This window comes from Culex pipiens, chromosome 1, assembly GCF_016801865.2.
Source record: "Culex pipiens pallens isolate TS chromosome 1, TS_CPP_V2, whole genome shotgun sequence".
NCBI lineage: Eukaryota > Metazoa > Arthropoda > Insecta > Diptera > Culicidae > Culex > Culex pipiens.
Genome location: NC_068937.1, coordinates 84,735,016 through 84,762,682, shown reverse-complemented (window position 1 = coordinate 84,762,682; position 27,667 = coordinate 84,735,016). Strand labels below are relative to the sequence as shown.

At 38.8% G+C, this 27,667-nt stretch overlaps 2 protein-coding genes across 4 annotated transcripts in view; one reads left to right on the top strand and one right to left on the bottom strand.

The window, feature by feature from the left end:
* The window catches only part of LOC120430808 (uncharacterized), a 32,759-nt gene extending 30,447 nt beyond the window's left edge, over nucleotides 1-2,312 (top strand). For both annotated transcript variants that reach the window (XM_052708567.1, XM_039595930.2), the window contains exon 4: nucleotides 2,202-2,312. Coding sequence is in view for 1 of the 2 variants with exons in the window: in XM_039595930.2 (XP_039451864.1) it covers nucleotides 2,202-2,236 (35 nt within the window). In the remaining variant the exon portion in view is untranslated. The remainder of the gene's footprint in view (nucleotides 1-2,201) is intronic.
* LOC120430809 (cell growth regulator with RING finger domain protein 1-like) overlaps nucleotides 1-27,265 on the bottom strand; it is a 63,480-nt gene extending 36,215 nt beyond the window's left edge. Inside the window, exons 1-3 of one of the 2 annotated variants that reach the window (XM_039595931.2) lie at nucleotides 27,130-27,265; nucleotides 21,461-22,419; nucleotides 15,696-15,850 (exon numbers count right to left, since the gene is read on the bottom strand). In XM_039595931.2, the coding sequence (XP_039451865.1) occupies nucleotides 15,696-15,850; nucleotides 21,461-21,567 (262 nt within the window). In that variant the 5' untranslated portion in view covers nucleotides 21,568-22,419; nucleotides 27,130-27,265. The remainder of the gene's footprint in view (nucleotides 1-15,695; nucleotides 15,851-21,460; nucleotides 22,420-27,129) is intronic. The other variant, XM_052708570.1, reaches the window with a different exon arrangement.
* Nucleotides 27,266-27,667: the final 402 nt, after the last annotated feature.

Below are 27,667 nucleotides of genomic sequence, written 5' to 3'. Positions count from 1 at the left end.
ATACATACCCGCTTCCACTGGCACAAGATCTTTTTGCCGCACTTTCTGGTTCAAAAATTTTCTGTGCGCTTGATTTAGCTGGCGCATACACGCAACTTTTACTTTCTGACAAATCGAGGGAAATTATGGTCATAAACACAATTAAAGGTCTTTACATTTACAACAGGCTGCCACAAGGAGCTTCGTCGAGCGCATCTATTTTCCAAAAGATTATGGATAAAATTTTGCACGGAATTTCCGGTGTTTTTTGCTACCTGGATGACGTACTGATTGCAGGAGATAATTTTGAAGACTGCAGAGGGAAACTTTATTTAGTCTTGGAGAGATTAGCTAAGGCCAACATAAAAGTTAATCTAAAGAAATGCAACTTTTTTGTAAAACGTTTGCCATATTTGGGACACATTTTGACAGACCAAGGTCTGCTCCCTTGTCCAGATAAAGTCGAAACTATTCGCGAAGCGAAAGCTCCACGAAATGTTTCAGAACTTAAGGCTTTTTTGGGTTTGATTACTTTTTATTCTAAGTTCATTCCCAATTTATCTCCTCGTCTTCACACCCTGTACAATCTTTTGAAGAAGAACGTCAGATTTGAGTGGTCCCAGGAATGCAATCAAGTCTTCAATGATTGTAAACAATTTTTGTTGAAGCCCAATGTTTTGGAATATTTTGACCCTGACAAGCCCGTTGTAGTGGTCACTGATGCTTGCTCGTACGGAATTGGGGGTGTAATTGCACATGAGGTGAACGGTGAAGAAAAACCCATCAGTTTTACTTCTTTTACTCTGAACAACGCAGAAAAAAACTATCCAATTTTACACCTCGAAGCTCTAGCGGTGGTAAGCACTGTGAAAAAGTTTCACAAATTTTTGTACGGGAAAGAATTTAAGATTTATACTGACCATAAGCCTTTGATTGCCATTTTTGGTAAAGAAGGACGAAATTCGATTTATGTTACACGCTTGCAGAGATATGTTCATGAAATGGCAATTTATGAATATGAAATTTTGTATCGACCTGCAGCTAAAATGGGAAATGCTGATTTTTGCTCTCGATTTCCTTTATCTCAGGAGGTTCCAAGGGAGTTGTGTTTTGATTTTGTGAAGAACTTAAATTTTAGCCATGAGTTTCCAGTCGACTATAAGATTATTGCTAAAGAATCTAGCAAGGATGAGTTTATTTTGTTGATTTTAAAGTACATGCGTGAAGGATGGCCTGATCGTATGGAGAAACGTTTTAGAGATATCTACTCCTTGCACAGAGATCTTGAAGAAGTCGATGGATGTGTGCTGTTTCAGGATCGTGTCATCGTTCCCGAGGTCATGAGGGAACAAATTTTGAAACTTTTGCACAAAAATCATTCTGGCATAAACAAAATCAAACAGCTCGCGAGAAGGACTGTTTACTGGTACGGCATGAATGGAGATATTGAAGATTTTGTCAAATCTTGTAAAGTTTGTCATGAAACAACAGCTGTTACCAGGAAAGCACCTTACTCAAATTGGATACCAACAACGAAACCATTTAGCAGGATCCATGCAGATTTTTTTTATTTTGAGAAGAAGGTTTTTTTGGTTGTAATTGACAGTTTCACCAAGTGGATCGAGTTGGAGTACATGAGGAACGGTACTGATCACAGAAAGGTTATCAAAGTGTTTCTTGGGATTTTTGCCAGGTTCGGGCTGCCGGACGTTTTGGTGACAGATGGTGGACCACCGTTTAATGCTGAAGCTTTTGTTAGTTTTTTTGAAAAACAAGGTGTAAAGGTCATGAAAAGTCCACCATATCATCCCGAGAGCAACGGACAGGCAGAGCGATCAGTTCGTTTGGTGAAAGAGGTTCTCAAAAAGTTTCTCCTGGATCCTGACATAAGGAGGTTGGATATCGATGAGCAAATTAGCAATTTTCTATTTAATTACAGGAACACATGCTTAGCCAAAGATCACAATTTTCCTTCTGAAAGAATGCTCTCCTACAAACCAAAAACCTTATTGGATTTGATTAACCCTAAACACAATTTTAAACACAATTTGACGAAATCGCAAGATGATAACACTGTAAACACTAATGATGATAGTCTAACAGAACAATTCACTAGTCTGAAGAATGGAGATCTGATTTATTACAAAAACATTAACCCAACTGACACAAGAAGATGGTTACCAGCCAAATTTCTAATGCATATATCTGCAAATATTTTACAGATCTCTCTTGGCGGCAGAGTACTTTCGGCGCATAAACGCCAAATCAAAATTCCGCAGAATACTCGCCGGAAACAACCCAACATTGTTTTCCGCAGAGAGAGTTTTTCCAAATCGCAACCACCACCAACCAGCAAGCGGCGCAGAGAGCATGAGTTTGAAGATTCCGACAATGATTCGGATTTTTATGGATTCGCAGCAGAGTCCTCGATTTTCGAAGATGATCCGATGGGTGAATCGTCACTGTCGGAAGAAGTTGATCAGCGGAAGCCGGTACGAGAAACACGGCCGATCCGGAGGTCTACGAGGCAGATTAAGAAGAAACAAAAAGTGGATTTCAAATATTTTTAATTTAGTCAAGTGAATTTGCGCTAGGAATTAATTATTAGCATACTGAATTTAGTTTGTTGGAATTCATTTTCTTTCAAGAAATAAGAAGATTTTAAACACATTTTAGTGTATTCGATTTATGTATGAAGTTTTTTAAGGGAAAAGGAGTTGTGATGTCCAGCGCCACTCACTCTCTCAGCACTCTCATGAGTGCTCTCGTCTGAACCAACCTAAATTGTACATTCCACAGAAATATATGCTCACTCTCAACTAGACTACCAACGCGACAAGTAGTGTTTTATTTTTCTACCCCGAAACCGCGTCCCGTCAGCCAGCACCCACGATGAGGGAAGTTAAGGATCCCGATCTACAAGAAGGGGGACAAGTTGGAATGTGAGAACTATCGAGCCATCACTATTCTCAACGCGGCCTACAAAGTGCTGTCTCAGATCATCTTCTGTCGTCTGTCGGAGCGAGCAAAGGATTTCGTTGGGACGTACCAAGCCGGTTTCGTGGAGGGGAAACCGACGACGGACCAAATCTTTTTGCTACGCCAAATCCTCCAAAAATGTCGCGAGTACCAGATCCCGACGCACCACCTGTTCATCGATTTCAAAGCCGCGTACGACTCGGTCGATCGCGAAGAGCTATGGAAGATCATGTACGAGAATGGCTTTCCCGGGAAGCTGATCAGACTGGTGAAATCGACGATGGACGGGGCACGGTGCAGCGTGAAGATTTCGGGAGCGATGTCCGACCCGATCGAATCGCGCAAGGGACTGCGACAAGGCGACGGTATCTCCGGCCTCTGTTTCAACATTGGGCTTGAAGGTGTTATGAGGCGGGCGGGCTTCAACATGCGGGGCACGATCATCAACCGGTCCAACCAGTTCATCTGCTACGCCGACGACATGGACATTGTCGGCAGAACGTTCGAGGATGTGGCCAGGCGGTACACCGAATTGAAGCGGGAAGCGGATAAGGTTGGATTGAAGGTGAATGTTGCGAAGACGAAGTATCTGCTGGCAGGAGGAACCGAGTCCCTTAGGACTCGCATAGGACCGAGCGTGACGATCGACGGCGACGAGTTCGAGGTTGTGGAGGAGTTTGTGTACCTCGGATCGTTGGTTACGTCGGACAACAACTGCAGCAGAGAAATTCGGAGGCGTATCATCACCGGTAGTCGTGCCTACTACGGACTCCACAAGACCTTACGGTCTGGTCACCTTTCCCGGCGTACAAAGTGTACCATGTACGAAACGCTGATAAGACCCGTCGTCCTCTACGGGCACGAGACGTGGACGATGCTCGAGGAGGACCTGCAAGCGCTTGAAGTTTTCGAACGGTGAGTGCTTAGGACGATCTTTGGCGGCGTGCGTGTGAACACTGTATGGAGGAGAAGGATGAACCACGAGCTGGCGCAACTCTACGGCAAGCCAAGTATTCGGAAGGTCGCCAAGGCTGGCCGAATCCGGTGGGCCGGACACGTCGCAAGAATGCCGGACGCGCTGGATGCGCGCCAACCGAACCAGACTATCAATCCGGTGAAGTTGGTGTTTAATTCGGAGCCGGTTGGAAAGCGGCGGAGGGGGGCGCAACGTGCGAGGTGGTTAGACCAAGTGGAGGAAGATCTGAGAAGTGTGGGAGTTCCGAGTCGGAATTGGAGAGTAGCAGCCCAAGACCGAGTTCAGTGGCAGCGCATCTGGAGACAGCTCATGACCCGGAGGTTGTACGAGCAGTAAAAGTAAGTAAGTAAGAACACTAGCTCGTTGAACACAACATCTCGCGCAGTGAAGATCTTCTGGCCGTTCCACACTCGATATCCAGTCGGCCCGTACCCCATGAACTTCACTTTCTCCGTCTTCGAATCCAGCTTCTTGCGCCGTTGCTTCGGCACGTGCGCGTAGCAGTCGCTGCCGAAAACCCGCAGGATCGACACGTCCGGTTTCTTGCATGGCCAGTCTACTCTCCGCCGTTGTCACACCGGAGTCGTGAAATCCGCTTGCCGAAGTACGCCGTGGCCATCGCTTCGTACTCGACGAACTTCTCCAGCACTTCGTCCTTGGTCTTGAGCAAGTAAACAACGGCCAGATGCGTAAAATCGTCAGTGAAACTTACGAAATACGCATTGCCGTCCCACGTCACGGGTGTGACGGGGCCACAGACGTCGCTGTGCACAACTTCCAGTGGACGCCGAGCGCGCTTCTCCGCCAGCTTCCGGAACGGTTCTCGTGTCTGCTTCCCGGAGATACAGCACTCGCAGATCACCTTCTCGGCACCGTTCTCAATCTCCGCGATGTCCATGCCGTCGACCATCTGCTTCCGCACGAGCTTCTGTAGATTCTCGTTCCCCAAGTGGCCGAATCTGTGATGCCACAGCTCCAACTTCCGGCACACCCGGCCAGACACCATCGCTTGTCCATCGGATTCCCGGCGCCGAAAATCCATGGCATACAGCTTGCCGAACTGTCTTCCGGTGGCAACGACGTCCCCGTCTCGCTCGACGAAGATTTTTCCTTCGTAGAAGATCACTTTCTTGCCGCTGTTTTCGAGGCGTCGCAGCGACAACAGGTTGAGGGTGAGCTCCGGGATAAACAGCACATCCTCTATCGCGATCTCGATCGTTTCACCACCAACCGTGGATTGGATATTCACCCGGCCCTTGTGCCAAGCCAGCAGGTTGATTCCGGCCTTCGCTGTTTGTATCACTACCGGATCCTCCAACTCCTGCAAGCTCTCGAACATCTCCTTGTCGTTCGACATATGCTCGGAAGCTCCGCTGTCCAAATACCATCGAGAATCTTCTCGCGAGCTCACGGCCGCGACTTCTTGCACGTCCGCCACGAACGACACGGGATTGGATCCCAGGTTCGCCTTGTGCTCCGGCTTCTTCCGCTGTTCCGGCTTCTTGTCGTTCCGCTTCGGACACTGGTTCTTCTTGTGCCCGACGCCGCCGCAGGAAAAACACTTGAACTTCGGCTTCGAATGGCCCGCAAAAGCAGCGTCTTCCGTTTGTTGTTCTGCACGCTTTCCCTTCTGCTTGGCCTCGAAATCCAGATAGTTCCGCCGGACGACGTCCATCGTCAGTTGGTCCGACATTACGCTCATGGCCGTCGTGACGGTGTCGTAGGAATCCGGCATCGTCAGCATCAGATGGCAGATCGTGTCCTCCTCGTCCATTTTCGCACCAGCACCCTTCAGCTCCCGGACCAGCTTGTCGAATTTCAAAAAGTGGTCCTGCAGGGGTTCCTTTTCGTCGAACTTCATCGTCAGGAGCTGCTTCTTCAGCAGGTACCGGTTCGTGGTGCTTTTCCGCTCGAAAACTGCGCACAGCCCGTCCCAAATTTCCTTCGGGCTCTCCTTTCCCTTGACGTGCTCAAGGTGGCTGTCCGCGACGCGTTCGCGCACCGGTCGTCCTCCTTCATCCGCCGTGCCTTCAAAACCTCCTTGGCTGCCGCTTGCGCGTCCCCTTCTGGAACGTTCCAGAAGTCCTCCTCCTCGGCCGCTTTCTCGATGCAGTGCCTCAGTCCCAACGTCTTCAGGTACCGGAGGACCCGGGTAACTCCAGTTGCTGAAGTTGCTGCCATCGAACTGCCGAATCCGGACGGTTTCAACTTTTTCGCCCATCGCGCACGACTTTCCGCCAAACTTTTCGCACGAACTTTTCCCGAAACTTTCTAGGTTATGGCTGGGGCCCGTAACCTCTTAGCAGTAGTAATAAAACGCGTGGTTGCTGTTTGGTAGTTCGCTGGGTCAAACGGAGAGAATCTTCTGTCTCAGTTTTCACGCTATCTCTCGAGTTCTCCATTCTGCTCTCACAACCGCAAGCTTATGGAGGTGGAGGTAGTTCGGATAGGAATGTTTATTCTGACGTTTGTGTGAGACAAGGTTTTGGAGTGTAAGGTGTGGCAGTTCCGATACACGGTGAATTACGGTTAGGCAAACTGCACATTTATTCTACACTCAACAAAACTTACAATAGAGACCACAAAAGATCCGGGGGTCGTTAATGTGGATGGTTTGATTTTTTTGACCTACCGTAAACTGGGGTCAATCGGGACACATGGGGCGAATTGGGACAGCAGTTTTAACCATGTTGGAGCACAGTATTTTGATTTTTCTGGTTGGTTTCAGTTAGAACAGACTCAGGCCAACAAAATGTGTACGTCCATTTCCAAATTTAAAAGCTTTAAGTACTCTAAAACTGCTGTCCCTATTCAGACTGTAGTCCCGATTCACCCCAGATTACGGTACACAGAAAAAAAATAATGGTAATATTCATCAGGAAATGGTGACAGATTTTGTGGCAAAAAAAAATTATTAACTTTAACCCAGAAAATGATGAATTTTCATAAGTTTTTGATAAATATTCATCAGTTTCACATATTTTTTTATGTAATATTACTCAAAAAAAGAGGTAATATTCAACCTACCAAATTTTCAACATTCCAAAATTCAACTTTTTTTTCTGCGTATTAGCGTTAATAAAGGGGACAAGATCGTTCTGAGCCATCCAAGGATGTTAACGACAACCTTCTTAATCTAAAAAAAAATCAAAAAATCAAATTATTCGCTCTACAGCATTGCCTTGGCGTTCTCGATTGCGAGATTCCTACTCGAAACTAAGTGTTCGAAGGCTTGATTGTTGAGGCAATAGGCCCCCAAAACCAAAGCTAAAAACTCGATTCGCCACCTACATTTGAGTAAGAGAACTTTGGTGCAAGGTTACGTTTACGTTTTTGCGCGATAAGTGCAAAGGGGAGTGAAAACTATTTTAAGGTTTTTTAAAGAAAATTGATCTTTTGGAATAAAATAAAGTTAACAGGAGGTAAGAAATAAAAAGTTCTATCGACTGACTTTTTGATTTTTTTTGCTTAGTTGCCTTTTTCATTGAAAATTCTGAGATCCGGATTGAAAACGCGAGAATGAGGTTAGATTGCTAATTTCGAAAATCATTCCAATTATCATTTTTCAAGCAGAGCTTTGCTTTTATGGTAGAAGTGACTTTAAAAAATATTTGTCCACTGGGATAATCTACATTCTTAATTGATTAGTTAGGTTTTGGTTGATTAAAACATTCCCTTATTTTGATTCTGATAATGAATAGGTTAAATCGGCCAGCACAAAAATATTTTCGTTTATATCAATTAAGCTATTTATTTCTTACCTGAAAATGGTATAATTTGCTATGAATGTCGAATTTATGATGAAATAAAACAATTTCAAATTTCAAACCAATTTACTCGCTGTAGGTTATAATGAAAACATCACCCCAAGTTTCAGCGTCCTCTAGTGGGGGGTAATTTTGACGTTTGATTGCCTATTGCAAACCTCTTTTTACATCTTAGCTTCCATCCACCCCGGGATTCGAACTGACGACCTTTGGGTTGTTAGTCCAACTGCCTACCAGCGACTCCACCGAGACAGGACCCAGGGAGACGACTCCTACACCTGGGCTGAGTTAACGACCTAACCTTTAGGTTAGTCCGGGACCAACATTTACTTCCCTTCCGACGGAAGGCGTGATCAGACAAATCTCGTCTCGAAAAATGCCACCGGGACCGTCTGGGATCGAACCCAGGCCGACTAGGTGAGAGGCAATCACGCTTACCCCTACACCACGGTCCCCTTCTTAATCTAATCTATAATATACGCAGCCAGTCCGATGGAAGCTTGCTGTAAAGTCTTAGGGTTAGATCTAGACCGAGCCACGTAGCCTAGTGGTAACGCTTCCGCCTAGTAAGCGGTAGATCGGGGTTTAAATCCCGGCTCGGACCAACACAACTGGTGATCTTTTCTCTTCTGGATTCGATTGCTTAGTAAAGGGAAGGTAGTGTATCGTCACAAACTGGACCTTATCACGACGACACTTTAGGGAGGCGACCTATGGAATGTTAACATTAACCTTAACATGTTAACATTAAGTTGAGAATGAAATTGCCACTGAATCTTTGTAAATGCCGGCCCCAATACTCTTCAAGGGTGTTCCCCTCAGGAACTGGGAAAGATTTTTTTTTTAGGGTTAGATGACCCTCCAAGCACTTTTTTTTATCAATAACAATAATTGCAGTACATCCGAAAACATTCGAAAATGTATAACTAAAATAAAAGCGTTGTGGTTACCACAGGGACGATTCTAAGGACGGACCACATTTTACAGAATTTACAGGGGAGGAAGGATGCGAGGACATACCGTACCATACGCTCCGTTTTTTTTTTTGCATTATTGTTGTTCAAGGATGTCAACGATAACCTTCTCATAATGAATATATTCAAATTTTCTCAGACTTTTGTGACCTTGAGATACGACTACGTTGCTGACCAGAACCGTATAGTATCCTATCATCACATCCGATCACACGCTTCAACGATCTAATAATGTTTCCCTTATCAACAGTATATATGAATGCACTGACAAGTTAAAACTTCAAGAACCTAAACTAGAGCTGGTGCGAATAGCTAACAAACTTTGGCCACCAACGGCGCCCGCCATGTCAGTTTGTAGATCTCTGCACTAATTTAGTTGATCTACATCTATTCTAACTGAAATCAACAACTTGGCTAAAACAGATGTCCCAATTCGCCCCATATGAAAGTCCCTAGTTCTTTCAAGCAGCGCAGGATTGCAGAATATTCTCACTGTAGATGAGGCTTCATATAATTATGAAACATAATATTTCTTTCACGAATAGTGGAATTTGATAGAACCAGAAATCCTTTTTTTGTCGAGAAGGTGACACCATACCGAAAAAAAAAAATTGAATTCATTGTATTTTTCGAATTGTGACCAAAAATGTAATTTTATCGACAAAACCACGCAAATGTTGTTTATTTCGAGATTCTTAAATAGGGGAAATATACCCATTTTATTCAGTCTAAGCCGTTCGACCAATTCTCATCACTTTTGCCGTTTTTCTTTATTAAATCAACATTTTTAGATGTATCAGCAATGGAGAGTTGCTTGCTCACTTTTATTTGAGCTATTTATTACTTTGCAACAGTCAAAAACACATTATGAAAGCTGCAATCCATGATCAAAGTGCTGATAGGCCGATAATATAAATAGGCTGAAAAAGGGTATAGTTCCCCTAAGCTTTCTAAAATTTAGGATTGTTTGAAAAAGTTTGTTCAAAGCTTATAATGTCACTAGATGTTACTACCAAGGTAAACAAACAACAACGGAACCCTCAAATCATTTCGAGCCAAACATTTCATTAGGGCACAAAACCAAAACGTAAACATTTGGGATTATTCCACTATTCCATTCATTAGTACACTCCCTACATGCCCTCCAAGAATCAGATTGATAGCAAACAATTTCCTATTGAAAAAATAAAAAAAAACAAAAAGGCACATAACAATGTTCACTCCAAACCAAAAAAAAGTTCAATTGTGCCCTTTTCTGTTTCGTTAGTTTTTCGTGGTTCAGGAACTTTGTATGTTATAAAGTGAACTTTTCATACATTCTTAACACTAATTCACTTCAAAACAAAGTTTGGTTTACGTTAAGGATTTCTGCAGAAAAAACTTCGTCGAAATACAATATTTAATACGGCCCGCGGCTGCTGTTCAGTACACTTTTGAAGAATTTTTATGTTTCACATAACTTATCTACACCATTCGATCACAAAACTTCACAAATTATCAAAATTTTCGCTGAATTCCTCATTATTTCTAACTAAACAAAAAGGCCCATAAACATCATTAAAAACAATAATCAGGTGACAGCGCTTTAGTGCCCTTTAAGTTCTTTTCGAAATTGCATTAAGAAAGGGCCCATTATGAACAACAGTTGGAAAGTTAAAAGGGCCCAATAGCGAGATTTTTTAAAATTATGAGTTTTATTGCGAAAATCAACATAAATTAAGAAGCATTAAAGCAGAGTTCAGGATAATGATGTGTTTTATCGTATCATCAGTAAAAATACCACCAGTCAAGCTTACTTTTTGCCTTCCTCACCTTACTGAGGAAAGGCTATAAAATCACTCGAAAACTGAACTTCTCAATTAGACCTCCTAGACCCACCTTCATGTATTTTTTTTTTTTTTTCTGTTTGAGTATTAAGACACGGAATCCTGATTACAAGGACTATTGTATCGTGTTACCCATTTTTACTGTTATTAAGCATTTCCAGATCTATAACACAGTTCCTATTGAGAGGAAAGGTGCTGTTCCATCCAGATGCTGTAAACTCCATCCCTTGTGCCTTGTGCGCTATGTATCGCTAGAACCGCGGTGACAATTTTTTCGTGTCATTTTTCAAGCTCTTCCCAGCAGCTATTATTTGCCGCGCGGGGTCTTGTAAAGACAATTGTCTTTTTGCGGTGCTACTCTTGCGGTGTTCCCTTTGCTCTGATCTGGACAATGCGACTGGACTGCAGTGCAATACCGATCGGCTGGGCATTATTTACATGCGAAGACACGAGGAAAGTATTTACACCTTACACCTTCATGTATACCTATCGACTCAGAATCAAATTCTGAGCAAATGTCTGTGTGTGTGGTGGGATGTTGATCAAAAAATTGTCACTCGATTATCTTGACATTGGCTAAACGGATTTTGTCCGTTTTGGCGTTATTCGATCCGTCTTGAGGTCCCATAAGTCGCTATTAAAAAAAAAGCAGTTTAGTTACGTACTTCAAAAGTTATGCTAAAAAAAACAATTTTAACAAAAGTCCGGAAGATTGTAAAAAGGATGGTTTTTGTAAGAAAACCCGTCATACTATACATTTTTAGAAAGGTAATAAAAAGGCCTTTCCAATGCGTCAAAAACATTTAAGATCTGACAACCCTACTAAAAGTTATAAGCACTTAAGTGTTATTTATGCACTTTTTGGAAGCCAGATCTCAGATATCATGATAAAACGTTGTCCGGATCTATCATGCAACCTGTCGATGAACAGGTAATCAAAATCGCTTTCCAACGCGACCAATACATTGAACATCTGACAACCCTATCAAAAGTTATTAGCACTTCAGTGTTATTTATGTACTTTTTGGAGGCCGGATCTCAGATATTTTGATGAAAACTATGTCCGGATCTATCATGCGACCTGTCGTTGGATAGGTAATCAAAAGACCTTTCCAACGCGTTCAAAACATTGAAAATCTGACAACCCTACCAAAAGTTATAAGCACTTAGGTGTTATTTATACAGTTTTTGGAGGACCGATCTCAAATATTTTGATGAAAACGTTGTCCAAATATATCATTCGACCTATCTTTGGATAGGTAATTAAAATACCTTTCCAACGAATGTGAGGAAGGCGCCAACCACCTAAGGGTGGATTAAGTAACGTTTTTAAATAGGAATTGAAACAAGTTGTCCACTTTTTGCCAGCGATTTTCTCGAATCGCGGTTTTTGGTTTTGTGCCCTAATGAAATGTTTGGCTCGATTTAGAGAATCCACTAGGGGGCAGAATGAACGAAATTTGAGCTAAATTGATTATTTCACTCCTGGTAGCTTCACAAATCACGTTTAATGCATCATTAGTTGATTTTTTACTTGTTTTGATGCTCATTTGTAAAAATAGTGTCTTATTACAACATACAAACACTATTTTCAAAAATGTTTGTTTTGGTAAGTGACGATTTTTATAAAAGTGGTCTAACTTCATGGAAACTATGTTAGAAAGGTCCCTTAAGTCATTTCTCGGGTGAGTTTTCAAAAAGCCGTGACCTCCGACACTAAAATTCGGGTTTTACCAAATTATAACAAAATTACATTTGTTTTTAGTTTGGGGCACTTGAAAGACGTGTAGATGAACAATCTTGAGCATTTTTGAAATTGGCATTTCGTAAGTAGGTCGAATACCGATGCAAAAAAGGCTTTATTTACCATTAAGAAATTTTCTTATCTCCCTTCAACGTTGTATTAGACGGAATGACTTGTTTTCTAAGGTGGCCCATTCTTTTTTTTTAACTTCATCATCCCGGTTCGAGAATCGAACTCATGACCTATGGATTGAAAATCCAGCACGCCACTAGTCGAAACCCATCCCCTACCGGTCAGTATTCCCATCCCAGTGAGTAGAATTACTCTTTTAAGGGATCTGACTTTGCCAAGCCAGACAGGAATGAATCGAACCCATCACCTTCCGCTTACAAAGCGAAACCCGTAACCCTACGGCCACGGAAGCTCGGCATTCTGCCCGCACCCTGGAAAAGTAGTCGAAAAACACTTTTTTTTTTAATTCCATAAAAAATAGTTTTAAGCTAAAAAAAATTCATCAATCAAGTATACAACCGTATACAACATTGATGGGAACATCCCAAAGCATAAGCTTACTACACTGAATTCATAAATTTTTATGTTTTTCTATGGTTTTTGACGCATTTTACCTAGACGGACCATTCTGCTCCCCGCACTTACACTTCTTGAAGGCGCTGAAGGAAATTTGGAACTCAATCACATGTGTCTCAAAATTTATATAATTTTGTGAATCAATCATTGACCTCCCAGTTAACAATCGTTGATTGATGATGATTTTCATTCCTGTTTAAGGAAGAAGAAAGTCGAAACCAAAAAGTATCAACACGTGTAAAGTCCTATTCTAAACAATTTGTAAAAGGAATTTTGTGAATCTTATATCGTCGAACCAAAATCATGGCAAAGATGGAAGTCGTCACATTAACAGTATTTGGTAAAGTGGTTCCATGAATATTTTGGTTTTTTAATAGTTTCGATTAGAACAAACACATAACAGCCAAATTAGTAGTATCGGAACGAATCGGACACATGAAACGAATCGGGACAAAAGTTTTAACAGTGTATTATCACAATGTTTCGGCATCTTTCACCATGGATTTGGTTAGAATACACAGCAAAATAAATTTGGGAGGTGTAATTTTAGAAGGTTGAATATTACCTCTTTTATGATGTAATTTTACCTCAATTTAGACTGAAAATGCTACATTACTCCAGAATAGTGGTAAAATTACTCATTTTCAGAGGTAAAATTACACATTTTTTCGGACATAAAAGATGTACCCCTTTCCAGATGTAATATTACCATGATTTTTTTTTCTGTGTAGCCACAGAACAATGAAACTGATCGAATTTGCTAAATAAGTTTTGGAGACTTTCCATAAATTACTAGAAACCCCTTTTCGAGATAGATTGATACAATGAAGGGATGCTATAACAATTGTATTAGACGGAATGACTTGTTTTCTAAGGTGGCCCATTCTTTTTTTTTAACTTCATCATCCCGGTTCGAGAATCGAACTCATGACCTATGGATTGAAAATCCAGCACGCCACTAGTCGAAACCCATCCCCTACCGGTCAGTATTCCCATCCCAGTGAGTAGAATTACTCTTTTAAGGGATCTGACTTTGCCAAGCCAGACAGGAATGAATCGAACCCATCACCTTCCGCTTACAAAGCGAAACCCGTAACCCTACGGCCACGGAAGCTCGGCATTCTGCCCGCACCCTGGAAAAGTAGTCGAAAAACACTTTTTTTTTTAATTCCATAAAAAATAGTTTTAAGCTAAAAAAAATTCATCAATCAAGTATACAACCGTATACAACATTGATGGGAACATCCCAAAGCATAAGCTTACTACACTGAATTCATAAATTTTTATGTTTTTCTATGGTTTTTGACGCATTTTACCTAGACGGACCATTCTGCTCCCCGCACTTACACTTCTTGAAGGCGCTGAAGGAAATTTGGAACTCAATCACATGTGTCTCAAAATTTATATAATTTTGTGAATCAATCATTGACCTCCCAGTTAACAATCGTTGATTGATGATGATTTTCATTCCTGTTTAAGGAAGAAGAAAGTCGAAACCAAAAAGTATCAACACGTGTAAAGTCCTATTCTAAACAATTTGTAAAAGGAATTTTGTGAATCTTATATCGTCGAACCAAAATCATGGCAAAGATGGAAGTCGTCACATTAACAGTATTTGGTAAAGTGGTTCCATGAATATTTTGGTTTTTTAATAGTTTCGATTAGAACAAACACATAACAGCCAAATTAGTAGTATCGGAACGAATCGGACACATGAAACGAATCGGGACAAAAGTTTTAACAGTGTATTATCACAATGTTTCGGCATCTTTCACCATGGATTTGGTTAGAATACACAGCAAAATAAATTTGGGAGGTGTAATTTTAGAAGGTTGAATATTACCTCTTTTATGATGTAATTTTACCTCAATTTAGACTGAAAATGCTACATTACTCCAGAATAGTGGTAAAATTACTCATTTTCAGAGGTAAAATTACACATTTTTTCGGACATAAAAGATGTACCCCTTTCCAGATGTAATATTACCATGATTTTTTTTTCTGTGTAGCCACAGAACAATGAAACTGATCGAATTTGCTAAATAAGTTTTGGAGACTTTCCATAAATTACTAGAAACCCCTTTTCGAGATAGATTGATACAATGAAGGGATGCTATAACAATAACTGCTATTACCTATTAGAAAACTGGTTTTAAAAAATGTCTCTGGTCCCACTCGTTAGCCAGACCTATTATTTATCATTCTGAGTGAGCTGTAATTAGTTCAAATGAGACACACTGCGATGATAAACGTGAGATATGTCACGTACGCGTATTATTTGTACTATCAGGTTGTTGGATGAAGAACTCGATATTTTTAAAGCCGAAAGCATAACAATTGCCGAAAAGTTGATTTGAGAATCACGTATCGCTGAATGCAGAAATGCAGATTCTTGGGTGTAGTCGTTTGTACTTCCTTTTTTAAACTTTTGTCCACGATATGCATTCATAATGTGTTTAGTAAGCAAATGATGCATAAAACTGTCCAACAGAAATGTTTCGTGACTCAGAAACCACAGGATTTGTCTCAATCTCAAATCTCAATCCATGTCTAGCTTTGATTCAAATGTTGATAAGTATGTAAGCTGAGAATCGCTGAAATATTTGTACTCTCGAACACACCTCAAACACTGGGATAATAAAATTAATAAAAATGATTTAGCTGAGAATAGGGGCCCGTTCTAAGAATGCAGATTTAGATTCAGCGGGAAAACTACAACAAGATATTCTAGTCAGTTTGTTACTTAACAAAAGATAATGAGGATATTTGAAAAATATACAATTGAATTGATTTGATTGATTGATTTGATCAATTGCTTTTTACTGAAACTCAAATATAACCGTCAAATTGGTGTTAGCTTACCTTCAAAAGAGTTGTTTCCTGTCTCCAACAGGCGAAAGGTGAACGGTATGTGAACGCGCGTCATTTTCAGCCTGGGCACTTGCACATTAGGGTTCGTGGGTATCGTTGAAGGTCGCAGAGTGTCGTCAGCTTGTACTCGCAGTATAACAGCAGCCCTGCAAAACAAGGATAGGGATGACGTCAAATCGATTAGATTTTATATTCTTTTTTAATTTAAATACACAATTTTATTTGAAATTTTGATTTTTTTTTAATTATAACTTATAACTTATTACAGACAAGCCGCAAACCATCACCGTCAAGCACTGACCTAATGTGTAAAATTTTAGCAAAAGGTATTTTTATCAAAAACTGGTTTGAATAGCCGCAAATGTTGTCCCCAAATACACGGAGGAAAAAAAGCCATCATCGCGAGACAAGCCAGCGCCGTGGCCCGACTCAATGACAGGACCTTGTGTGAAATTCAAGGTACTCTCTGTCCAGTTTTACAGCATCTTATGGTGAAGTGATCTGCTTGTTTAGCTGTAGTTAAAACGGGAATCTTTAAACAAATATATTTTCCTTTGATATCTTAATTATAATGCTACCAAAATACCACAAGATATATTTTTGCAGATATTTGACATTGACAATTTAATTGTTGTTTTTTTCAAATATTGCGGGAAAAGACGACCTCTCAGATGCTATGATGATGGAATAATAAATTAAAAAAAAACGAAATCGACGTAACACCTTATAATGTGGCCCTCTTAAACCTTGCGGTTTGGTCAACGGATCTACAGGCGTGTATCGTTCTTATTGCGACAAGACTCCGCACGGGGAGAGGGCACCGAATACCTATATTAACAATTAGAATTTTTGCGTCTGCTTCGGGATTCGAACCGGCGACCTCTGGATAGTGAGTCCAGTGCGCGGTCCGCTTGATCCACACAGGCAGACCGAAATAATAAATAAAGAATGAACAAATAGTGCAACCAATTGAAGGTCACGCTTTTCAAAGAGAGCCACCAAAATATCTAATCCAATTTTCAAGGTTCAGAATAAACACACTAGTGTTTGATACGACGGCAAAGCAAGGCCAACCTTCACTGTTTGTATTTGAAAACGAAAACGGCTCATGTGCATCGAAGCGCGATTGATAGAGAAAAGGTGAACGTACGATGCACAAACAGGTTTGACATATAGAAAAATTTAGCTTTCTATGCCATTGCCTGGTCGTGGAGTTTTATTAACTGCCTTTATCACAAGTTCTAGTAACGTTGTTACTTTTCCGCATTACTTTCAAATGTTTATATCCACGACTTCCCTATTCTTCTTTCTCGAGAGTTTGTTTCTTTGTTTAAAATTTTCATTTTGTGACAAGTTTTTGTTGGATTAGGATTGGCTTGGTTTCCATTAAAATATTAGATTGGTTAAGTAGTTCAAAAATTACGTTTAAAAACTTAATAGACTAAATACCGGAAGTTACACGGCATGTCGTGCAATTGGATGAAAAGGACGTTTGGAACCCTTTTTAGATTCTAATCCTCTAAATTTTAGAGGATTTCTCATGAGACGAAACGAACTCATGCCAAATAAGACCCACAAGAAATGGAAGTGGGGTAAAACGGGCATTTATGTTTGAGGGTCAATAAACATTGAAAATCTCAAAATTGCTCGCATTATCTTAAAACTCGACGAAACCTAATGGTCTTTATTATCAATTGCAGTTTCATTATTATTGGGTCCTAAAATGAAGCTTAGAATGCTGATATTATTGTTTACAGCGATAAAGCTTATTTTTCTGAGTACAATGGCCCTTTGTACGACAACAAAGATTTTTAAATGGATTTTTAAATCAATTTTGAAAAATAAACCTCGCTGTCCTTCTTGACAGAAAATGCATTAAAATAAAAAAAAAGTGATCAAAAATGGTTTTTAGGTGTGTTTTTAATCGTTGTGCATCAAAATTTACATAGAGCTTTAGGACCCTATTTTATGATTTTTCTCCATGCGAATGCGAATGCGAATTTTATGATTTTTCTGTAACAAAGTTTTAACACCTTTAACTTTCGGCCCAGGTCTTCAAAACAAGAAGGACTCTTATTTTTTAGAATACAGTCAAGACTCGATTATCCGATGTCTTGTATGTGATTTCGGATAATAAAATAACGAACAAAGACATTTTTTAATTTTCTTGTTTTTAAAATCAAATTTGAGTTGAGTGCATTTTTTGAACATTTTAACATCGCCATTTTGGCCGCCAACTTAGGTTAAACATTCTTATTCTCTTTAGAGGAGTATTGGGTGAAAGTGAAATTTTGCCGAGGCCTTTGGATAATTGAGTCTGGACTGTACTATGCTTTTTGTAGTTAGACTTGTTTCTAGTGAATTAATGGATGTTTTGGTAAAAACACATTCACTAAGATTTAAAAATGTTTTTTTTTTTCATAATAATAAACGATAAAAGTATCTCAAAATCTCATTTCTCTCAAATGTCAAATTTGTCAGATACTCAGTTGCCTTCCCCCTTTAATACTGGCTCGAAAAATCAGGAGACAAACATATTTTTTTTTATCAAAAATAAACTTTAATATTTCAATGGGAATAAACGTGCATCAGCGTCAATTCAAAATGCATTTTCCTGCGTTGATTATCATTCGTAAATATTTTGAAATTTACTGAAATATACACAGTACAGTACTGCAAAAAGGGTTCCTTTTCGCAAAAAAATAACTTTCATCGAAACTTAGAGTTTTATAAACAAACGATTGCAAAACAACTGTACTGGTGTATAATGCATTTTATAACACTTTATTCATTTAAATGTTGAAACTTCAATCATCGTGCTATCAACGGGGTTACAACAGAGCATCGTCCTTTTTTTGTTAATTTGGTAGTTTGTATTTATCAACCTTAAAGCAAGCAACAGAAAGAAGATCGACGACTAGGTACAAAAAAAACCACTTGATCCAACCCGCACACATAATACAAGATGAATGTTGTTAACGGGGAGGGCCTAAGAATGTCCACTAGTCAAACTGGATCATTGATTGAACGTTGTTCTTGGTGCTGCTACACGAGAGACCGGCCTGTCCAGTTTGTAGCGTCATAGCAGCTTGGTCGGCAAAATTGGAGGTGAGATTTGAAACTTGTTCTCGAAGTTTGTGGCGTGGGCAATGAAAATCAGAATGAGCAAGCCGTGCTTTTAGGATCTCACTGAACGCCACCAAAAAGTGTTCAGAATTCAGCACAAAAACCCACCGCGTGCCATAAAGAGTATCGAGCGCGACACCGTCTAATCATATAATTGGGTACTGAAGCCCTATGTAAATTTTTATGTACAACGGTAAAAAACACGATTAAAAACCATTTCTGATCACTTTTTTTTCATTTTAATGCAATTATTTTTTTACAAGACAACATTTTTTCGATGGATCAACTATGGTCCCCTTGGAACGAGCTGTCAAGTAGGAGCTTTTCTGTCAAGAAGGACCGCGAGGTTAATTTTTCAAAATTGATTTAAAAATCCATTTTAAACTCTTTGTGGTCGTACAAAGGGTCATCGTACTCAGAAAAATAAGCTTTATCGCTGTAAACAATAATATGAGCAATCTAAGCTTCATTTTAGGACCCAATTGACATTTTTCCTTAGAATGAGCTGGTGGTGTTCTTTGAATTGCAAGAGAATCTGGGCGAGCGACGTTCAGTTCAAGCTGCAGGATTTTCATCCACACGACGATGCCAACAGCAATGTGGTTGACCACATCCACCAGCTGACAAACAAATGGCCTTGAACGCTTCCATCAAAAATACTGTGAATACCGGCAATGGTTGTGACTAGATCGTGATTTGCATAAATTATCGAGCATTCGTCAATTATTTATCACACGTTCATATTCCGGTAGGCTGATAATTATCGCGTCCGATAAAACAGAGAAATGTTTGAGCATCACTTTGATGATATGCTTTTTGGACAAGTTTCTTTCACTTTTTATAATGATTCTTTTTTGCGACAGCTGTTCACTTAATTTATATAGTTGTTTTCGTTAGAGAGGTTCGCTCAAGCCTTAAACAACTTCCGAAATATGATGGTCTCTTATTCCCAAATTATAAGTTTTCTACAATGTCTGGTGAAGAAATAGAAATTTGACGATAATAGAACTAAAAATAAATTATACAACATAAATTGAATTATTTAATCATTCTACTTGAAACTTTCTCGCTCAGATTGTTTTGATGCCACTCAGAAAATTAACATTGTGAAAAGAAGAAATACCATTACAGAGTTGCCAGGTCATTAAAATTATTGATAAAAAAAAATCAATCTACCGAAAAAAACTCAAATTTTTGATAAAAATATTTTCTGTTTTTTACCAAACCTTCAAAAACACAATATTTTGACTTTTTGAAAAATTAGACGTTATTTTGAAATGAAGTTGCTTGTCAAAAAAAGTTGAGAAATTTAGAAGTAAGATGTTGTCTTGAAATAAGTTATTATTGTCAAACTTTTGACAATAACAATGACAACAATGTGGCAGTGCGTGGCAAAATGGTAACGCTATCCGCTTTGTAAGCGGATGATTCTAGGTTCGATTCCTATCTGCTGCAACCTTCCATCGGATGAGGAAGTAAAATGTCGGTCCTGGTCTTGGTTGTTAGGCCGTTAAGTCATTCCAGGTGTAGGAGTCGTCTCCATGCCATAAGTACAAACAACACACCAAACCAAGCCTACTCCGGTGGAATCGCTGGCGGCGGCTGGACTCGCAATCCAAAGGTCGTCAGTTCAAACACTGGGGTGAAAGGTTCCTTGGAGTAGAAAGAGGTTTGGGTGCTCTCCCCATTCAAGCCTTCTGACTTCTAGGTTCGAGCAGAAACTTGCAATAGAGACCACAAAAGACCCGGGGGTCGTTAATGTGGATGGTTTGATTTTTAAATGACAACAATATTCCACGAAATCTGTAGAGTGGTTGGATTAAGAACTGTGCCAAAAACGTCTAGTTTAAGGGGCCTAAATTAGATTCAAGAAACATTCAAAAGAAAAAATCACATTGTATTGTGTACCAACCTTTTTTGATTTTTTTTTTATCTGTTAAAATAAAGTCAAATTTTGAAATTCTAGAAAATACAGTCCAGACTCGATTATCCGAAGGCCTTGGAAAAATTTCACTTCGGATAATCGAATCACGAAAAAAAAATGTTTTCTCGATGTCTAAATTTTGATTGACAAGCTTAGGTATGACCCCTAAACTACGCTAAAATGATTTAAAATTTTAAAATCCAAGATGGCGGCCAAAATGGCGGTGATGCAATACCGTAATCTGGGGTGAATCGGGACTACAGTCTGAAAAGGGACAGCAGTTTTAGAGTACTTAAAGCTTTTAAATTTGGAAATGGATGTACACGTTTTGTTGGCCTGAGTCTGTTCTAACCGAAACCAACCAGAAACATCAAAATACTGTGCTCCAACATGGTTAAAACTGCTGTCCCAATTCGCCCCATTTGTCCCGATTGACCCCAGTTTACGGTATTGAAAAAAAATATATTTATTAATTTCTTTTTTTTCTAGTCTGGACTGTACTCAGATATAACTTTACACTTCAGTTTCAAAACCTTTTTATTCTGAAAAAATAATCGAGAAAAAATTGAAAACATCTTTGGATCATTCTAAAGAAAAAGACTGAACTATACAAATTAATAAAAATGAAATTTATTGTCAAAAAATATATTTTTGAAAAGCAGCTGAAATTATAAACATGAAAACGAGTAGAAAGGGTTCCACTTACTTGGCTAGAAACATTATCATGGCACCAACGCAGATGACTACCGCTACCAGCGGAAGAAGATTAGCGACCTCCACCGTTGATAGGATCAGCGAACTAAGCACATTCATTGTTGTGTTATTTCTTCCTCGCTGATCAGGCACACCAAATGCTCTTTGTTTCCCACAAATATTTTTTCAACACGCACAAATCTAATCCGAGTTTCTGGTTTTAATCCACGAGTCAGCTATTTCCAGAAAGTACGGCCTTCCGACGAAGCGGCATCACACTTTTGTTTCTTCTTGTTCTTCGATCCTTGTGATTAAGATTTTTATTAAATTATCGCACAATCACTCTAGTTAAACCGCTAACTCTTGAATTATTTTATTACTTGCGGCTGCCAATTGCTTCGATTACCACTCCAGTGCAGTCTCATGAACAGGCTCACAGATCCGCAAACTACGATCCGCCGGAACTGCCATTTTCGGAACTCGCACCTCAGCACTCGACCAGAGAATAAACATAACTGAGCGGTCTCAGTGGTTACGATGTTGAAATAGCATCAAAGAAACGGTATGGTTTTATATCACACACCAAATATTCACACACTACCAGAGCACACTCCTCGTTCGCTCGATCGCTCGCAAAGTCTCTCTTGATCTTTCCTCTGATTTTTCTTCTTCTTTTCCTTCTTCTGTATTAAAATGGCTCTTTCGAAGCTGCGGCGGCTAAGGTACGATCGCGAGAGAACTCCAAGAGGCCAGGCCGTTAACTTTTAGAGCCTCTACAACCGAGCGCCTTGGGGAGATGTCAACGTTGTCGGCAAGCTACGAACCTCGCTACGACTCTTTTTGGGAGGCAGCCAAGCACGAGATTTGAGACTCAGAAAAGTGTGCACTTCTAACGGACGGGCGTACAATTTTCGTCTGGTGGACAGTTAGTTCTGAACTAGTTACAAACACTAAGTTATAGGAGAGTTGACTCTGGAAATGGACGATAATGTTGGAGTTGTTGAAATGAATGTTTTCTAGGTGTATGTATGGAAAGACGAAGGTTGCGCCTGATCTGTTCATCATCAGCCAAGGTTTTTCACTGTTGGTGATGCAGAAAACTTTAGAGACTGCAATTTGAGTACGACCTACTGAGAGCCGGTAAATAAAGTTTTCGTTGATGTAATAATGTTCACGTGCGTTAGTGACTTTGCATGAATATATCTAGAGTTTTTTTTAAAGGTCCTATAAGCTATTGTGTTTCATATGTATAAAGGACGCTTTCAAAAAAAAAAATGTATATAGGACGCTTTAAAAATTCGCTCCAGATAACGGTACACTCAATGTTAACATTTCGTTGCTTGTGTGCTACTTTGTGACACGTCCTTTCTTATTACAGCAGAATTGTCGCAAGATAGCACACAAGCGCCGATTTGTTTATAAGACCTGTTCAAAAAAATCAAATAAACAAATACGTTCTCAACCATGACATTTTTTATTAACAATATACATTTAAGTCTATCAGTGATATTAAGGTATAGTTTAAATCAGGCCTGCCCAACGACCGGCCCATGAAGCCATTTCATCCGGCCCGCGACTACTTTTCAAAATGGTTCTATGACCGGCCCTTCATAAAATATTCAATGAATTAATTGAGTGTCTAAATAAAAAAAAAACATCTCGAGATCAATTTTTCAGATATTATAACAAAACAATTATTTGTTTATTTTGCTTTTGACATACAATGTTACTAATTCAACGTTTGTTAGGATTATGCCTTTGTGTTTTTTGAAATGATTTTATTTCACATCTAAACATTCTTTATGTTTGAATTTAATTCTTATTATTTCAATATTGATGTTAATTGAATTAATTATTATACTTGAAAAATATACAAAAAGATTGAAAAAGACACTGAATTCTAATTTCTTAAAGTTTTGGCTGTTTTTATTTCTAATTCAATTGTTTCTTTTTTGAGGATTTTGATTAATTATTATTATTTTTTCAGAGCAACTTTTCAATGATAAAGTTTTGCTGGGAAATAGCTTAAAAAGGCAAATTAATCATATTGAAAAAAAGATCGCTGCAAATATTTAAAAAAAATAAAAAACAATCTAAAGAAGTCAAGAAATCAGATAGCATTTTTTATGATCCTCAATAATTCTAAGAAATTTTAAGAATGATGAATCAGATTTATATTTGCATACACTTTTTTTTAAATTTCATGTCTTTAAAATAATTTTAAAATATTTTGTAAAATATTTGAATAAAGGTGCAAAACAACGCAAAAATTGTTTTTTCGTAGAGAAGATTTGAATCCAAATTTCGTTTTAATAAATTTTATCTTGTCTTGTTGATTGAATTGATGTCACAAGGTCATCTTCTATATATATAAAAAATTTCGACGGTTTTGTTCGAACGCGAATCAGTTCAATACGGAGCGTCAGATCGAGGTGCTCTTTGTTACGTTGGGTTCGTGTGAGTCCAAGGAAGGTTTATACGCTAACAAATTGATCCTTTGACCACTTTGGAACCGATTCCGGAAAGTCTGCAGATTTTATGGGAAAAGCTGCGTAAAATCAAATTTTGATCACAGGAGGCTGAATTAGCAAACAAGCAAGAAACGTCAGAAAACCAAAAAGGGCAGGACGAAGTTTGCCGGGAAGAGCTTGTTTACAATATAATACAACAATCCCTTCCCCAACGATTCCCCCTACACACTACACACCATTATAATCTATAAATAACTCGAACCGGTTGGTACGGTATGTCCCCGGCTTCTTCTTCATCCCCTGATGATTCTATGAAATGTGGGTTCCGTTCATAGAATCTGTCTCATGCGGTTAATGCAACGCAGAAGGGCCGGGCCGCTTTAATGAGTGTAATACACTTCGGGGGTTCTCGAAAGTACTGCAATCATTAATAATGACAAGAAGGAACTTGAGGCGTAATCTAACCATAAGTTCTTCCCGGATGCTTTCTTCGGACTGGCTGCGCTTGTGTTCGATTAGATTAGATTAGATTAGAATTAACATATTAAAATAAATTTTATGAAAAAAATGTTTACTGTTTTTTACTTTCACCAACATTACTTCCGGCCCGCCTCTGCTTTAGAAAAATCAGATCTGGCCCGCAGGGCCAAAAGGTTGGGCACTCCTGGTTTAAATGAACTAAAGGTAGTGAAAACGTCAAACTTACGAACCCAATCCTGCAATAGTTTCATTGTCAAAAATAGTCCAACTTTGTTGTAAATGATAGTTCCCGTAGTTTTGAAGATATTTAAATGTGTGTACCAACAATGTTGGTGCAAAAAGCTCTAATTGATGTGCACCGTTAAGCTATGTAATTCTATGTTGCTCGTGTTGCATTCTCTGCAAACTCACACAGCAGTTGTCCCGACTTCTTTTCGATGTTGTAAACCCGAGCATGGGTAAAAAAATGGGTAAATAACAAAGGAAATGCGTAACAATACCTTTCTCTGGTATCGATACCAACTTTTGGTATTCCAAAAGTTTTTGCAAGAGCAAAATTTGGTATAATACCAATTTAAGGTATTGTTTTGATATTGCAAAATTACAGAATTTGTCAAACCACATTTTGGCATTTTTTTGATATCACATACACATTTTATCAAATTCCTCTGAAACTATGGGAAAATTTTAACCAATTTTAACAAAATAATTTATTTTGCGCTAAAATGATGTATCAGAGCGAATGCTTTGATTGAAAACAGAAAATTTCAAACTTGATTTTAAACATTTTTGATATACCCCCTAAAGAAATGACTTGAAGTTGTGGAATTTCTAAGTCAGGATACCACATTTTAATATTATTTTGGTATTAAAGTGTTTTTTCAAATTAGAATTTTTGACCAATTTTGACAAAATAATAAACTTCGCGCTAAAATGACTTGAAAACCGAAGAAAATAAAGCTGATATTCATTTTTTTTATACCCTCTAAGAAATTTTTAAAAATCTTTGAAATTTCTCTATGTCGGGATAATCAAATACTTTGAAAAACGAGTCAATCGACAGATTATTGAATTGAATTCCAATTCAGGTTAATTTTCAAAAATCAAATCGAATTTTTCGCTCTGCAGCATTGCCTTGGCGCTCTCGATTGCGAGATTCCTACTCGAAACTAGGTGTTCGAAGGCTTGAGGTAATTGCAAACCTCTTTTTACACCTTAGTATCCATCCACGATTCGAACTGACGACCGTTGGATTGTTAGTCCAACTGCCTACCAGCGACTCCACCGAGGCAGGACCCAGGGAGACGACTCCTACACCTGGACTGAGCTAACGACCTAACCTTTTTAGGTTAGTCCGGCGCCAACATTTACTTCCCCGTCCGACGGAAGGCGTGAACAGACAAATCTCGTCTCGAAAAATGCCACCGGGACCGTCTGGGATCGAACCCAGGCCGACTGGGTTTTTCACGCTTACCCTTACACCACGGTTCCCGACAGGGCAAATTAATTTTAAAAACATTTATTTCTCTATCTTGTTATTTTTCAGAAGCTTCAAGAACTTCAAGCATAAGCCGTTTTTTCACTAACTGCAACTGCTGCACTAAAAAATGGCAAGAAAATTCCAAAATTTGGTATTACTTGGACAAATAACAACGACCCAAAATGTGCCCTTGGTTGCCCAGTAATAGTAGTAACATACCATGAAATCATACCAAAATCATGTAAGCGGAAGATAACAAAGATACCAAAATCTGATTTTACAAGGGTAAAATAATACCACAAAATAAAACCATTTCAATACCAAGTTGAGAACTTCTCGATTTTTGAACACTCTTTAACACGCCCAACGCCTGTCCAATTTACACGGACGCCCAAGCCTTCCAAAAAAGTTGGAGCGGTAACTTCAACTCGCTGGTTCTTGGGCATAACTAAACCAATCGGGAAGATTCTTTTTTGTGAATTTGAGGATGTCTAGATGATACTAGAACTTTGCAGAACTCGATTTGGTCAAATCCACAATTTTTGCAATCAATAACATCGTTCCAACTTTTTTTTTTGTCACGCTTGCCTCCGCGGAATTTTGGGCGATTTTTTACACTCGGCCTAACTTTTAATGGTCTAGAAGAAAACAAATAGCTGGTATGTTTTCTACAACTAATAAAAATAAAGAAATGAAACATGTTTCTGAAAATTTTGGATCAAAACAAGAGGTGACCCATACCGACCTAAGTCTTTGGTTCAAATGTGAACTAAATTTGACGTGTTCTTTTCCTCATGAGAGACCAAAACAGTAGATACGTGTCCTAATTATGACACGCTCGTGCTTAGTTCTAATAACTTTTTTTGAGCAAGATACACAGATGCATTATTTTTTAAACCTGCGCTGGTATTATATTGGTATAGCATTTCAAATAACATTATGTCCAATAGAAAAAAAAACTAGCAAAGAAGAACGAAAAGTAAATATTTGCAAACATTTTAGTTCTTCGGTAAAACATAATATCATTTATATCTAGAGTTTTTTTTAAAAGAGTTGTATAATTTTTGTATGCGTACATGTTATGAAATCTTACTCATATTGTGAAATTGGTAATTGAAAATAAAACTTTCACGCAAAGAAATTATAGAATGCAAAAATAAAACAAATGGATTCATATAATGTTTTTAAGCATTCAAACTAAGTAATAACAAAGATTTATATGCACTCCACAGTCTCACATTGCGTACTCACAATTTTAATGATTTTTTATAAATAAATATCACAAATAGAATACATTTAAAAATATTTCCTTAGTGATTCACTGGTACTATTTACAATCACATGAGAAGTTTGACTACAAAACCAACTAAAATACATTTTGACGTCTGTCTGTTATGTTACGTTTGCGCTTGCGTTCCCACCAATACGTCAAGATGATACATAACGCGGTTCAATTTTCTTCCTATGCCTTCATTATATAGACGAGGCGTAAGAATGACAATTTTGTTGGAATCTATTAAAAGGAAGTGTTCAATGTTAATACATGAAACATTCGTGAATTTTTCCGATCTTTTCGAAATAGTAGTTTATGCAACAAGTTGCAAAAAGAGGATTTTTTCAGCACGAGTCGTACATTTATCCAACGAGGTTCACCGAGTTGGATAAATACGACAAGTGCTGAAAAATCAAGTTTTGCAACGAGTTCCATACAACATTTTTTGCTATTCCGAAAAACACCCATTGAGTGAAATTTTAAGTCAAATTTTCATGTATTTTGTCAATAAATCGT